This window comes from Corvus moneduloides, chromosome 5, assembly GCF_009650955.1.
Source record: "Corvus moneduloides isolate bCorMon1 chromosome 5, bCorMon1.pri, whole genome shotgun sequence".
Classification (NCBI taxonomy): domain Eukaryota; kingdom Metazoa; phylum Chordata; class Aves; order Passeriformes; family Corvidae; genus Corvus; species Corvus moneduloides.
In genome coordinates, this window is record NC_045480.1 from 60,420,190 (window position 1) to 60,435,176 (window position 14,987).

The 14,987-nt window shown below is 36.2% G+C and overlaps 1 protein-coding gene across 4 annotated transcripts in view; it reads right to left on the bottom strand.

Annotated features, from left to right (window-relative positions):
* LRBA (LPS responsive beige-like anchor protein) overlaps nucleotides 1-14,987 on the bottom strand; it is a 373,887-nt gene that overhangs the window by 19,378 nt on the left and 339,522 nt on the right. For all 4 annotated transcript variants that reach the window (XM_032110029.1, XM_032110032.1, XM_032110030.1 and 1 more), the window contains 2 exons: nucleotides 11,720-11,875; nucleotides 8,108-8,275 (listed from right to left, as the gene is read on the bottom strand). In XM_032110029.1, the coding sequence (XP_031965920.1) occupies nucleotides 8,108-8,275; nucleotides 11,720-11,875 (324 nt within the window). The remainder of the gene's footprint in view (nucleotides 1-8,107; nucleotides 8,276-11,719; nucleotides 11,876-14,987) is intronic.

The window sequence follows — 14,987 nt, forward strand, 5'->3', positions numbered from 1 at the left end:
AGTTCATAAGCTGAACTTGAATTCACATTGTATTTTCTCATTACAATTCCAATAAAATGATAAAAAATATACTACAAATGAATTTTTAAATTTCTTTTCCCCCACAAACGTGAATAGATATTTTTAATATTTTACTAGATAGTGCTTAGGATCCAGTTCCGAGATCAGCTTCAACTGGATGCCAGCAGATGGCGCTGAAGGACTCTGGCTTTCCATACAACATTGTGCTGTCCTGCCATTTTTGAGAAACAAAGAATATTTGTTACATCTGCAGTAAAACAATGTTAAAATAATACTGAATTATTTACTGGCTGGTTTTTTTTTTAAGAAGGGCTCACACAATAATGTATAAAATGCGTGCAGGGGTAAAAAAATAAAAGTGCTACTAAGCACCTAAAGGAGCATGTGCAGACTGTCCTAAAACTCAGTGCTGGAGCAACACTCTTTTTCTTACCAGGCTGACTTCAGTGAACTATTGCCTTTATAGCTGCAGCAATTTCAAACATATTTCAATATTTTGAGGCTCTGCAAATTTTTTAGCTACTCTGGTAGACAGAAAGGAACAATAACAGGAGAATTTCCATCACTAACCTGATCAGTGATTTATGGACATTTTGATACTCCTGCTACCTGCCACGGTAAATGCAAAAGGGAACACTAACAGGTAAGCTTTTTACAACTACTTCCCAACTCATTTTTTTAAGAGAAGCTGCTGTTAAGCAAATTACTTTTAATTTTAAAAAATAATAATTAGAATCCTAAATGAATATTTATGCTATAAGCGTTCTTTGGAAATGTGGACCCTCATCTTCTCTATTACCATTGCTTTTGAAACAAATTTTGAAAATAAAGCCCTGATCATGCAGACCTGGGAACCAAGATGTAGGTTAATTCAAGATGAGGATGAGGGAAGAAGGCAAAGAGAGGTTTTTTTGGCAACAGAGTTAACAGCAGACACATGACCTGCTTGAAATCAGTGTGACTGCTCACTGTGTGCAGAGAGAAGCATCTATGCAAATCCTCACAGAATTCAACTTTACAGGTTTAGTGTGTCTGACTACAAAGAAATTATTACTCATGCCATTATTCTTCAATCAACCAAGACAAAGATGCTCATCAGATATAATTTCACAGTTTTAATTGCTTGCATTATCCACTTTAATAATTGATTATGAAGTTCTCACAAAAAGTTTAGATTTTCCAACTGAAAAACACCTGTAGCAGTTGATGAAATACAGACATTTTAACTTTTACTATGATTACCAATGCAATTAAAACTAATGATTTCTCTAGTCTCAAGATCATAGCTTTAATGTTAATATAATTTATAATAATTTTATAATGTATATATGCCATACATATTATACATATATATTTAATAATAATAATGTTAATTTATAAAAATCTTGCAGGTATTCGAATATTTATTTAGGAATTCTAGCTAAGTAAAAATCAAAGAAAAATGCAGTTTCTTTTAAAAGTAGCTTGGATAGTGGCAAGACTGTTCTTCAGAAAGACAAAAAATGTGATTAAATTTTGAATCGTTTGGGAGATTTCATATTTTATAAATTGAAAAGATTGTGCATTTTAAAAATTTGCATCTGAGGGAGATATTCTACACATTTTCAATAGCAAAACTGTTCAGTGAATCCTCCCAAGTAAATCTTAGTTAAATACAGTAATTGTATTTTTATGTATGAAATCAGGTGCTTACATTCACACAAGTCCTGCTACACAGCTACACTACTAAACCCATTTATCTCCCACACTTCAGAATAGCTGAATATAGTACCCTCTAAAAAATATAAAGCTATGCAATGAAAGCACCCCCATAGTCCTCATGATGCAAATGTGATACATACAGAGAGTAACATTTTCTAGTTTTATGGGCTAACATAAAACAGGTAATATAATTTGTTTTATTCACATATGTGTGGAAGATCAATGCAATAACTCAGAAGAGAGCCCATTAGTATTAGCAGTAGTGATACTGTTATACACAGACTGTATATTTCATAGCACTGAATATTTTTATCAGTCAAGCCTTAATTTCCTTAAGTAAATCAAATTTCTAATTAAAAATATTTTGGTTTTTTTCAAAAGATGAAAACCAAAACATAATTGTGGACACATATGTAGATATTTGAAAGCAACAGAACCATCTCTTCATATGCCATGAATAAAAAGCAAGAATAGCAGAAAAACACTATCTTCCACTGGACTACAAAAATGCCTACTATTTTTTAAGCACAAACCATTTTAGAAGAATAAACAATATTAAGACAATTAAATTCACCACTGTAAACCTCCCCTTCAAGAAAGTACATCCAAACAAAATAGCTACAGTGAAAAACCAAAAACCTTGAAGACGTAAATCTACATTCACTAATATGATTGGCCTCTACCTGGTCCATGTAGGTGAGGGATTATTAAGGAAGATTGGAGAAGATAGGATATTCCAACTACAGAGTCATTTGTTGGTAAAGGAATACCACAAGTATGTGTGTAGAAAGCAATTTGGAGACAATTTTTAATGTATAACAGCTAGAGATGACCTTCTAGATATGATTATAACCAACATAGCAAAACAAATTAAAAAACCACAGTGCTGAAAGGAATTTACATGACAGTGGCAAAGATATGAGAATGTTCAATATGCTTTATAAGGGAGAGATCAAGGACAAAGTAATTCCTGAAGTATTTTGAGAAAACAGGTTTCAATAGATAAAGAATATCCTTCTGTAAGATCTCATGGGCCATAAAGTCTACAGAAAACAAAGGAAAAGGTAATAAAGATACTAGTGAAAGCTGCTCCAGTACAGCACAGGGATGAGACCAACAAGATCCCAGCTGGCACAACTCAGAGTTCTCCAGTGACTCTAACACAGGAAAGTCAGGCAGAAAGATGAAAATAAATGAGTTATTTCTGAAGCAGTGTAAGCAACAAGGTATGAGCAGAGACAAACCCAGGAGAGCCACAGATAGATGAGATGTAACTAACAAGGACAAACACAAAAATATGACAAGTTCTCTCAAGAAGCTGCTCTGTTATTAAGAGCTAGCAATACCAGTAGATGATGCCTCACAAAGTACTTCAGGAAAAGATCAATTGCAGTCAGACATTAAACCCAAGTAAAAGCAGCAATGAAAACTGTTGTCTCAACTAGAGAATACCTGAATGAGGTAAATGTTTGGCACTCAATTGGCCTGATAATAGCAATACTGTGACAATGAAACTATGTAATCCCAGAGCTATAACTATTGCTCTGTGGATATTGGGTGGGGTTCTGCAAGGTTAAAAAAGTCTTGTGTTGTTTAAGAAGAAGGAAAAAGAAAAATTAGAGAATAGTCTGCTTAATGCCAACAAACAGAAAAAATACTGGCAGAACATTTATATCTTTATATATACACATACAATTTCCTACAAGAAAACAAGGACATGAGTGACAGCTGATTTGGATTTTTTCTGAACAAATCATGTCAACTATTTTTTCTTGCTATGGCAAAGTAACAGGACATGTTCAGGGAGACATCACATATCCTTACTTTAGTAAGAACGGTAGCACTGTTCCACATGAGCAATTTCTTAAGGAAAATAGGGAACCACACATTCAGAAGATACTATTATACACTGGAAAGCTATATTCAGAAAGCTATTCATTCTCAAAATGGTAACTGTATTGATGAGCATTCCTGAATCCATACTAGCTAACACTTGCTTTAATGACCAATTTAATAGAATAAGACTGCAAAGTATATTTGCAGATATGAGTTGCTGCAAGGCTGCTGGAGGACAGGATGAGAATTCAAAGTAAGTTTGACACATTGGAGAAACAGTCTAAAAAAAGAATACACTTCAGAAAGTTTCAAGACAAGATTCCACAGCTACACTACACAGAGAAGGAGATACAAATGAGTAGATTCTTCAGGAAACACTGACATTCATATTGGCTCATACCCTTAAAAGAATTGTCAGTGTCACAGTGTTTTGAAAGAAACAGATATTCCCTGGGGATGTGAGAAGTACTGGTCTGTAAAACATGTTGTTTTCTACTTATTACTGGAAAGGCTTCAGCTGCATTCCCGGGTCTACTTTGAGGAAAACAGTCAACTGGGGAGGAACAAACAAAAAAAAATCAGAGGTCTGGAAAAACATGACTTACGGCAAAAAACAAAGAATTGAGTTATTAAAGTTGGAGGCAAAGAATTGGAGGTCATGGCAATCCAAATAACTGGAAGTGGTTGCAAGAAGGAAATAATCTGTTCTCTACACAAAGTAAAAATAGATAAAAGATGATAGAATGCAATTGCTGCAAAAAGACCTGGATACTAGGCTGAATACTGGGAACAGACTGCTAAGGATGGGGCTTCTAAGGCCCAAAAATGTATTTGCTGAAGTTTTTAAGGAAAGATTGGACAAACATCAATGGAGAATGGTTTTGGCATAGTTAAGCCCTCAATGGGAAAAGAGAATAGATCAGGTGACCAAAGCTCCTGCCGGCCCTGTTTCCTATGGTTCTGTGATTACAAAGGAAAATGCAATCCCTCAACCGAGGAAATGTCCAAACACCAGGAGTTGCCACTTGAGCTTCAAAGCGAAAGTGGGATCTGAAAGTGATGCCCACCATTTGTATGCAAATGAGTTCTCTCATCTCTTTTCTCCAGCCATCACACAATTCCTCCTCCCAACCCCCACTTCTCATCTCCCCTCCACCTCCACCTCCTTAGGCTGGGCAAGGACAAAACACAGCATCTTTCCACAGCCCTCTCCCAGGAATCTCCACACATGCCACCACACAAGTCCTGGTGCATAATGTCACATCCCCAAGTGGTGCCCCTAAATATGCAGAAGCCAACTTTGTGTGACACAGATCACACATGGGCTCTAAGGAGTACGGAGGGGAGGGATACATCCTCTCCCTCCCACCTTCCCCAAGCCAGCCACATGCCAAGGAGAGAAAAGGAAAAGCCCTTGTGCTATGCAAAGTGACTTTACACCTCCACAGTACATGATGTTAATTAATGTGAAAGGAAAACACCTCAAGGCTATTCCAAAGGACACAACTACTTCAGGTCCTTAGCTCTGTTCTGAATTATTCCGAGGCTTGGTCAGAAATTGTCCCCAGAAACATTTCTGCACCAAAAAAAAGGCCTGTGCTCCAAAGAAGTACTGCCATGCTTTTACATTTTCAAAACCAATTAATTTAGAAAGAGAAAAACTCTACATTTGATCAAAGAGCATAATGAAATATTTTTTTGAATTTCAGGTTTTAATTTAAAAAAAAAAAACAAAACGTTGTAAGCTAAATGTAATCAAGCTGTTTCGTGAAGAATAAAATAGTTTCCAACAGATATGTCCCATGTAGAAATTTCATATCTCTGAGACCTCAATTTGTCAGATTTGGTTTACATTGATCAATGCATCTTACAGTTATTGGGAAGAAACTAGGATGGTGAGAGTGCATAGGTATAATTTCTTTAAAAAGTCAGCCACAAAGTTAAAAGTTAGCTTATGTAAATAATCAGTGTTTCAGTAACATTTTTCTTCTGTTAAACCGAAACCAGAGAATTTTTCAGTACAGTCAAGTTAGCCAGAAAATTTTCCTTGATAAAGAATATCAAGCCACTTATTTATCACGTGTGCCATAGGCCACCTGGCTTTCCAGCTAAACTATCATTGTAAAACATGAATATGCACAGCCAGAGTTCCAGAGCTCAGGGCTCTGAAAGTAATGAAATCAGACAAATGAACCTAAATAAAATGTAACTGGTGGAATAATGGGTACCTAATGGGATATTATTTAGGGTAGATGCTGGTGGATGTACATCAGAGGCAACAGGTACATGAGAGGAGGAAAGAAACACTCCCTGGTTTAAATTATTTTTCTTGAAATTACTCCAGCACCATGATACCATTAGATACATATTGCTGTGAAGTCATCTTAAGATGGATATTAGAGATTAATTAAATAGAGAAAAAATAGAAAGGAGATATCAACTTTGAGAGTATCTAAAATTCCAGTGACTAGTGATCATTGAAAGCATGACTGAATTATATTTTTAGGTAAAAAAAATTGTAAGCTTCGAACACAAAAAGACATTAGACCAGTTAAATATCAACATCCTGCAAGTGGATGGAAGTTACAGCTGCAGTAACAGGGCTCAGAACCCAACAAGTCTGCTGGTGCTTTCCATTTCTGACAAAATCAGAACTAAGCAGAAACAGCTCTTTTTATTTGTATTTTCAAAAAAATTTTTGACTGAACAGAGAAGCCTACAGACAGCTATTTCTGGGAAAAATTAAACACCCCAGATTACCATCTCTTTGAAGCTGGAACTGTCTATACCCATGTCTAAGACTACGTATAGTGCCATGAGATTCCAATTGATAACAAAGGTTTCCAGGCATGCTGTATCACAAAAAAAGCCCTACGTAAAGGCAATTGGTAAACACAGGAGCCATTGCAAGTCCCTAGAAGTCCAAGTTTAAAAGAACGGCAAGCACAGAGACTTACCAGGTAGCTACTGTTTGATTTTAAAGAGCAGCTAAAGTAGCCTAACTTTGAAAACTGCAAAATTTTAATTCCTTAGAAATCTGCATTAGAGAAGATGGTCAATAGATTGTAACAAAATCTACGTATTTCAGTCAAATACTAGGTACAGAACCACAGCAAGTGATCTATTAGGGTAATCAAGGATCCTATAGCCTTGAGGTCTTGCTCACAGAGCAGGCAAGCCTGGCAAATGTGGGACAAGTACAACTTCTCAGGGCAGGCCTAGGAATCTGCAAACTCTTTGGGGTTTCCAAGTTTACAAGGTCGGCAAAATTAACACAGTTTGCATTTTCTTTAAATTGTTAGATTGCAAAATATGTACGAAGTATTCACAGATATTTTTTCCCTCAAGCAACGCCATATTTATTTAAAGAAGCTCATAAAATTCTGCTAGCCACTTCCCAGAAAAACTGCCATCTCCTGAACAGGGCTGCTTGGAAGGATAATAGGGATAGTTTTCACACATCCTCTGCCTTAAGATTCTGCAACTGTGTGAACTGAACTGCATCTTGTTCAACTTTTGAATAGTTTTCACAGTCAACATCAAATAATTTGCAAGTTAAATTCCGATATTCGTTCTGATATTAATTAGTTGTGCTTCTTTAAAGTGGCTCACAGGATGCAATTTCAGCCAAGCCACCTCTGTGTTTCAAATTCAAGTAACTCCAGATGAGTAACAGATTAAATATGGAACACATAACTTTACCAAATTGATTAATTTGGAAGATATCAGGTATTGTTTCAATTACATAAAATTGTGTGCCAGCTGTAACTGCAAAATATGACAGCTCTAACACCACTTCTTGCTTTCCAGATGTCCATTTTGTCCTCTGCAGGGCAGTTTTTACTACTATTTAAACAGAGTCACAGAACACCTTAAATGAATGGAAGAAAACCTGAGAAATACTCTTCTTAAGGCAGAATATACTGCTTATCACTCCTTCCCTTCAAAGCATTTTATTTTTGGCTGAACAAGACCTCTGTTTGGCTACGATTTGCCCCCAGATTTATGCATATAGCTCTCACAGGTTGCCTTAAAAGCCCCTCATTCCTGTAAATGGTTTACTCCAGGCTTTTTTCCAACTGCATGTCTGCCTTTTTCTTTGCTTTGGGGATCAGAAATTAATTTTTTTGTGTATGGAATGAAACTGGCATAAACCAAGATCACTTTCTACCTTTCCTGTTACATAATACAGGGTTGTACAGTCATAGTGGTCCACCGTTTTTTATACAGTTAAAATAGAGAATCTTCATGAATAAAAGACAATATTCAGGAATTCCTGGGAAATGGTGCAAGATGGAAGAGAAGTGCAAGGTGTTTGGGTGGGGAGAGGTTACAACTGAATTAGGCTGGAGCAGGGTTACTCTGCCTTATTTATTTGGTTATATGGTATGAGCTCTGTTGCTTGCACTAAAACCAATTAGAATGACTGGTGTGTGAGAGCGAGGACTAGGCACATAGTACCCTACCTAAAATTTTATCCTATGAAGTGTTTGCTCAAGGCCATTTGAGACAACCTCCTTATAAACCAGGTTCTTCTGTTTTTTCTTACCTCTTGGGTTATCACCAATGATGTTGGTTTTGCCATTCCAGTACCAGAGCAGCAAGGTTGCATCCCGGGATCCTGAGAGGATGTAACAATTCCCTCCAATGTAGGACTCGGAACGAGCCACACAGGTTACAACATCCCAGTGGCCAAACACTACCTGCATCAGTTTACCTGTAACACAGCAAATCGATTCTTTTAAAACTACTCTTGTATTCTAAGAAAAATTAAATACATTATAAAGTACTTTAAAAATATTTTCTTTATCCAAAAAGAAGGTTCAAAATAGAACTACAGTGGGGAGTACTATTTTTTCTTTATTTATTTGGTGGAAACTTATTTAAAAGTGCAATAGTCCACACAATCCACACAAAAAAATACTTGCAGTCTCTCAATATTATACTTTATTCAAAAGTGTCACTGGATTTGCTGAAGCCCAGCAATTGCAGATCTTGAAGAAGCAGGGCAAGGGACACACACACTTTTCTCATGCACCTAACTAAAGCCCCTTCAGGTAACAGGGGCCAGGACAAATTCTGCACCCAATGACACAGGGAAGTGTGATGTGTGATGCCTCTAATGTGTGACCCTGGCTTTCTCAGCCCAAATGACCATGCACCCATTTGTGCTTTGGGCTGAATAAAGAATGAGGAGGAACAGAAGGGAAAAAGAGTGATGGGTGTGGAAGGCTTAATAAGACAGGCCAAAAAAAGAAACAGGAAATGCAGACTACTGCATTTCTAAATATAAATAAATAAAAATAAAATTAAATCAAGTGTTCTGAAAAGCGTTTAAAAAATAACAAGTAACACAGATCAGTGTTGGGACTCAAATTAAGCCCATTTTAATAAAATATTTTGGTGCATGAATTAAAAACTATTAGTCACTTAATATGGGTAATAGGGAACATTTCACAACCTGTTTTTACACAGCACAAAAGCACTGTATTTGTATTAAGACACTAAATAACAATTAATGGGAACAAAAGACTTAAGGGAGTGGTTCTGAAGAAAGAACAAAAATAGTGTTAACAGCCTGATTTATAACAAGATCAAAAGGTAAGTGCAATAAAGTGAAGAAAACCAGAAAAAACCCAAGAGATATGTACGAATATCTACCAAAAAAAGGAAATTACTGGAGTACATGAAGAAAAAATAAAATAACAAGATGCAATTTAAAGGAAACCTGTAGATCAGATTCAAAATAAAACACTGGCAAAACTTATTAGGCCTGCTCTAACATTGCAAGAGAAACTGTGAGATGAAGTGCTACCACATGAGCCATTTCTGACTGGACAGGGCAAACCCCTGGATGCACTCTTACTGTGCATACCTACTTTGTAGTGGAAGGGTAAGCAACTAAGGGGTCAAATAATGATGTGATATATTTTTCAGTTGTATTGACATAGGTGTTCAATTACCTGGGGTGATTTACACTTCTAGAACGCAAGTTTATGCTATAAACATCACTGAGTTATAGAGATTTCCCTCTCAGTTATTTCTGTGTTTATACATTCCGTTCTAGAAAACAAGCATTTTTCAAGGTTATTTCTGTAGTCTCACTGCCCTGTTAGTTTTATTTTGTTACTGTGCAGCTTAAGTTCAATGAACATCATCAAAACAAGAAATAAGATTTTGGTCTTTTATATTGCTAAGAAAAAAAAATACTAATTTTGTAAGAGTTCCTCAAACTTTCCTGTTTCCTTTAACATGAGTTGTCTTCTCTACACAGTAATATCCAACTTTACCATTTGCACTCAGATATCCCTTTTTGACAGAACAAATTTTCTAGTTAATGTTTTATTTGACAGCTGTGCTACAAATAATTAAAAGAAAAATAAGACTCAAGTCTGCAGTACTGAAGCTAAAACACTGTCTAGAAGTCATTCCACTGCTGGAGGAAGGTTTTATTGTGTTTCTGCTATATTGGCTGTGCTGAGAACCCATGATTTATGTTGAAAGTATTTCCTACTAAAAACAAACTCACTCAAGATCTGGTAGGAAAATGGTTCCTTTTTTTGTGCAAGTGCTAAAATATAATTGAATTCAACACTTGGGATCACTTGCCTGTATGCATTACTGATCACATCATCTTTTCCCCTTGATGTTCTGCTGATTTCAAAATATTTTCCTACTATATTCTCATTTCAATTTGAAGCAAAGTAAACTACATCTGAATTCACTTCATTTAAGCTAGAGTTGCTATACTGACCAATAGAAGAGACAAATCTGAAACTTTTCTGACAATGGTATTTTGGTTTATACCCTGATTAGCTATGGTAGTAACAAGGTGCCTGGTGAATCTGCCATGCACAGAGGAAATAACTTAAAGAGATATTTGCAGTTCAGATTGATACAGGACAAGGCTACCAAAACAATACAAGTTCCTTCCATAGGTGTAAAGTAAAATACATCCGTTGATATAATAATTTCTCTATTCATATAAATCAAGAATATACACTGAATATTTATTGCTGCTAGCTATCCTTTATGAAGATCTACTTTAAATTCACAGTTTTATGTAAATTTATTTTCATCAATAAGAAAATTAACCTAAGAAGGGTCTAACAAGATATCTGTATAATGAATCGTGGGCAGTCAATATGACGTAAATGGAACTTCTCCTTTATACTTAAGGCCTTAAAATTGTAAAAATGACAGAAATACTGAAGTATGCCATGAGATCTAAAGTCTTAACAGATTTTCATTAAAGACCATTTTGTTTTGTCAAACATTTTGGTTTGCCAAGTGTGAAAAACACTCTTAACTAATATATTTAAGAAACAATGACAAACATGTAGGATGCTCCCTAGGGATTAATAACCTACCGGAAAGCTTGATGGCACACACACATTAACCACACTGGGTCATTAATCCCAAAGAAGTACCTTGCAGTGAGGTCGCTATTTCCATTATAAGATAATGAAAGGGAAAAAAAAAAATAATACCTAGTTTTTCATGGGGTTCCACGGCTTTTAAATTCCTGTAGCTCCTACACTGAAAGATTCTTTTCTATTTAGCATGGCACATGCATGACTTCAATGGTTTGGACACACTCCTGCTGACAGACTAATTTAACTGCTGCCCATTATATCGATCAGTTTATGTTATATAAAAGAATTCAGTGGCTCCAAATCAATTCTTCGAGTATGGCATAGCTTTTAAAGGCTTTTATAAATATTCTTTCACCAGATTTCAAGACTTCTCTTCTTGTTCTATAGTACTTGCCTTTATTTCCTAAAAAACCCAGTTCTCTGGTGGTAAAAACCAACCAGAGTTAAATTCAAGTAAACACTTTAAGAGTAATTAACTCTCCTGGTATGCAAGGCTTCACACAAACTCTCACCTGTGAAAACTACAGTGCAAGAACAGGCATCCTTGTCCTATAAGTTTGAAGTAAAACTCAGTTTAAACAAGAGTTCCTTCTCTCACATTTGCCATCATTTCACAAAAATGATAGCACAAAATACAAGGCAGCAGTAGGTAAGGAAAGATTTGCCAAATATTAATAGGGGAATAAATACCCTCTCCCCTCCTCATTCTTTATTTGAAACAGTAGGCTGATTATGAACAGTAAAAAAATCTTTTAGGCTGCCTCCACATTTAAAAAATACATTACCTGAGTCAGTAGAATAAACACGGAAACTCTTGTCCCAGAAGCCACAGACCAAGATGTAACGATTGTCAGAGGTGATGACAAAACACTGGGAATGTACCTGAATGCTTTGGTCTAAAAGGTCAGTGATTTGCCTTCTGTGCATACCTGTATTGCTGGCTGAACAGAAAAACATACAAACCAAGACATTTTACCTTCCACATTCACAGAACAAAAATACAATTTAGAAACTTACATCCACACCAAATACATTTCTCACATCGGTTACTTGTTTTTTGTGGCAGGGACGCTTTCTTTCTGATTCTACTATGAAATACTCATGACACTTCTGGGAACAATGCTAATTCCTTGTAGTATATATTCTAAAATAGAAGAAAGCCTCTTTTTAAGTGAAATGCAGCTGAGAAATAAATGGAAGATTGCACATAGCCAACGGTACACAAAAATGTAATAAGATTCCTTCCCTACTTCTTCTAGTATAAGAAATTAAAAATTACAAAGCAAAGGAATGTAATGATAAGACAATACACAAACCACATAGTGGCTCAAATGTAGCACACAAAGGATCATGATTTTAAATTGTATATCAGTTGTACTTCATTGCAAGCACTGCCTTTTGAAAAAAAACAAAACAGTGAACATCAGTACTGTTTACATTTTTTAAGCATGGCACAAAAATTAACCAGCTTATCTCCACAATTAACTTTAGGGCTGGGAGAATATAACTGCCCTACTTTGATCACTTGATGTTTTGTTTCCTGAGATAATCTTTCATTGGGAACGCACAGAATGGACAGGAATCCATTAGTGACAACATATTTCATACTATATTTTGTTCTTATATGTTATGTCCCTGTCCGTATCTATCATGAAAATCCTACACTGTCAGAAAAACTTTCAGTGTGCTTTGTTCCTGAGGGAACCTGATTTCCATCGCAGGCAAGTAATTTCTCCTGGGTTTGTCTGCCAACTGCTTGGAGCACCATCATTTCCATCCAGGTGGTCTTCCAGACCTGCCTCTGTCCTGTTCCTGTGCTCTGCTTTACTCTTTGCTCTTTGGCTCCTTTCCATTCTCACAGACCAGCTATTTCCTAAGCCTTGGGTATATTCCATTTACTCTGTATCAAATACTTCATTTATTTATGCTTTTGCTATGTTTAAAATGTTGATACAGTCTTGTCCATATGGGTAGCAAATAATTTAGCAAGGTGTTGCCACTTGCTCGCTGCAGGTAACACAAATGTGGCATTCATTGCTCTTGGGGCCACTTAAAGAGTAACAACACCACATTATAAGTGAACATTCTGTATGACAAAACAGCAGCAAAAGAACCTCAAAAAACATACAGATCAACTAATTCAGTGGGGATAAGGCCTCCAAAATCTTCACCTCAAAAAGATCTAGGATATATGTCTTCTCAGACATTGCTGTTTTATGTCTTCCTGTGCACCAGCAGGAATCCCTCCTTACGACTAAGACAGCAACAAGATTCCTGCTATAACCATAAAGTGTAATTTTGTAGTCCTCTTAGGTGCCATTTCTAGGTAAATGTGTCTAGCCACAATTAAAAACCTCTAATATTACCTACATAATTACTTGCTTGCCCCCAATGATGCTGCTTAGCAATGACAAAGAAAGCCTTAAACCTTTTAAACCACGTCCAGTGTAATCACAAGGCTGATTTGAGATCTACTGTAAGAAGGGAATATTAAACCGTTTTTCAGAATGTGAACATTAATTTTAAAGGCCTTTGTACCAAAGAAAAGCCAAAGTGTTTTGTAAACTGAAGGCAAACCTGAAAATGGAATTTTAATTTTAAAATCATGAAAAAATAAAAAGGATAATAACAATTTTATTTCCTTCTACGTTTTACACAAGATGAAAAAAAAAAAGATCAGACAAGTTCAACGTGATTTGGGGTTTTTTGGTAATATTTATTTACACTTCTAAGATCTACTTGATAGCAGGTTTTAAAGCAGAACATACATTTCCTGCCCCAAACATTTTTTGGATAAAATCTATTTCAAGAAGGAAAGGAGAGTTACAGCACGTATCCTCCTCATAATAACTATTGCATTATTCAGATGAGGATTGATTTTAGATACTTTGGAAAAACACTTCAACTTTATCAGCTCTATAAAATGGTTTCATATGCTCCCACTGCTCCTGATTTAATTATCCTAGAGCTTACCCAGCAAAATGGCTACACAGGAAGAGTCTGCATCTACAGATGGAAACATCACAGTTCCTACTGGGATATGGACATTTGTTCTGAAATTAATTCTCACTGGCTGACAGACCCATCATTCTAACCTATCCAGGCAAGTTCGTTTTTGCTCTGATTTTTCCTTGCTCCTATAATCGGCCACACCACTTCTTTTTCAGTTAAACCACCCTGAAATAGCTGGTTTCAAACTAAGCTTGAAGTCTAACAGAATTGGTGGGCACCGAATCCTGTCTTCTTTGCTCCTGTCCTTCAACTAGTTTCTGTTTTGGTGTTAGGTACCTGAGTTTTTCTTTTCTCATTGTGTTTAAGGCTCCATTCGCCATGCTACAGACTCCAAGTATGCACTCCCCAAAGTTGGGCCTGTAATGAAAGAACTGACCAAACTCTAACCCTGCTAATAGAAAAATCAGCTCTATACGAACTGATAAACCTCCATAATAAAAAGTCATGAATTGAATCTATTACAATGAGTCATTAAATAAAGGAAAGACATTCCTCCACCCCTTTTCAATAAAAGAAAAACACATGCAAATTTAACTAGTAAAGCTGATCAAAAGATGCAATACCCTTGAAAAATGAATACTAATACCTCAACACTAAACTGGAGTGGGCAATATATTTCAACTTTGAAACTGCTTTGCAATTACGCATTAATCCCCTCAGCCTGAACAGCAGGTCTATGAAGAAAGGATTGATCTCCTTTAATGATGAAACCCTGGCACCACGGTTTTATTTTTCACAACACGGTGCAGTTAAGAACCCCACTGTTATTATGAAAATTTCCTCAGCAAAGGAGCTCCATCACATTACCAGTGCACCGATTCATCATAACGTGCCTCGCTCCTGCTCATCAACAAGTCTGAGTGATGAAAAGATCCAATATTATCCTGACAGTACTTCATGCACATTCTCAATCACACATTATTACAGCATCCATATTAATTTTCACTGACATGCGTCCTAGGCCTGTTCAAATTAGGCAAACCAACGAGGGGGAGTTGATGAAATACCAGCATAGCCACAGCTCATTGCATTCCAATTTGC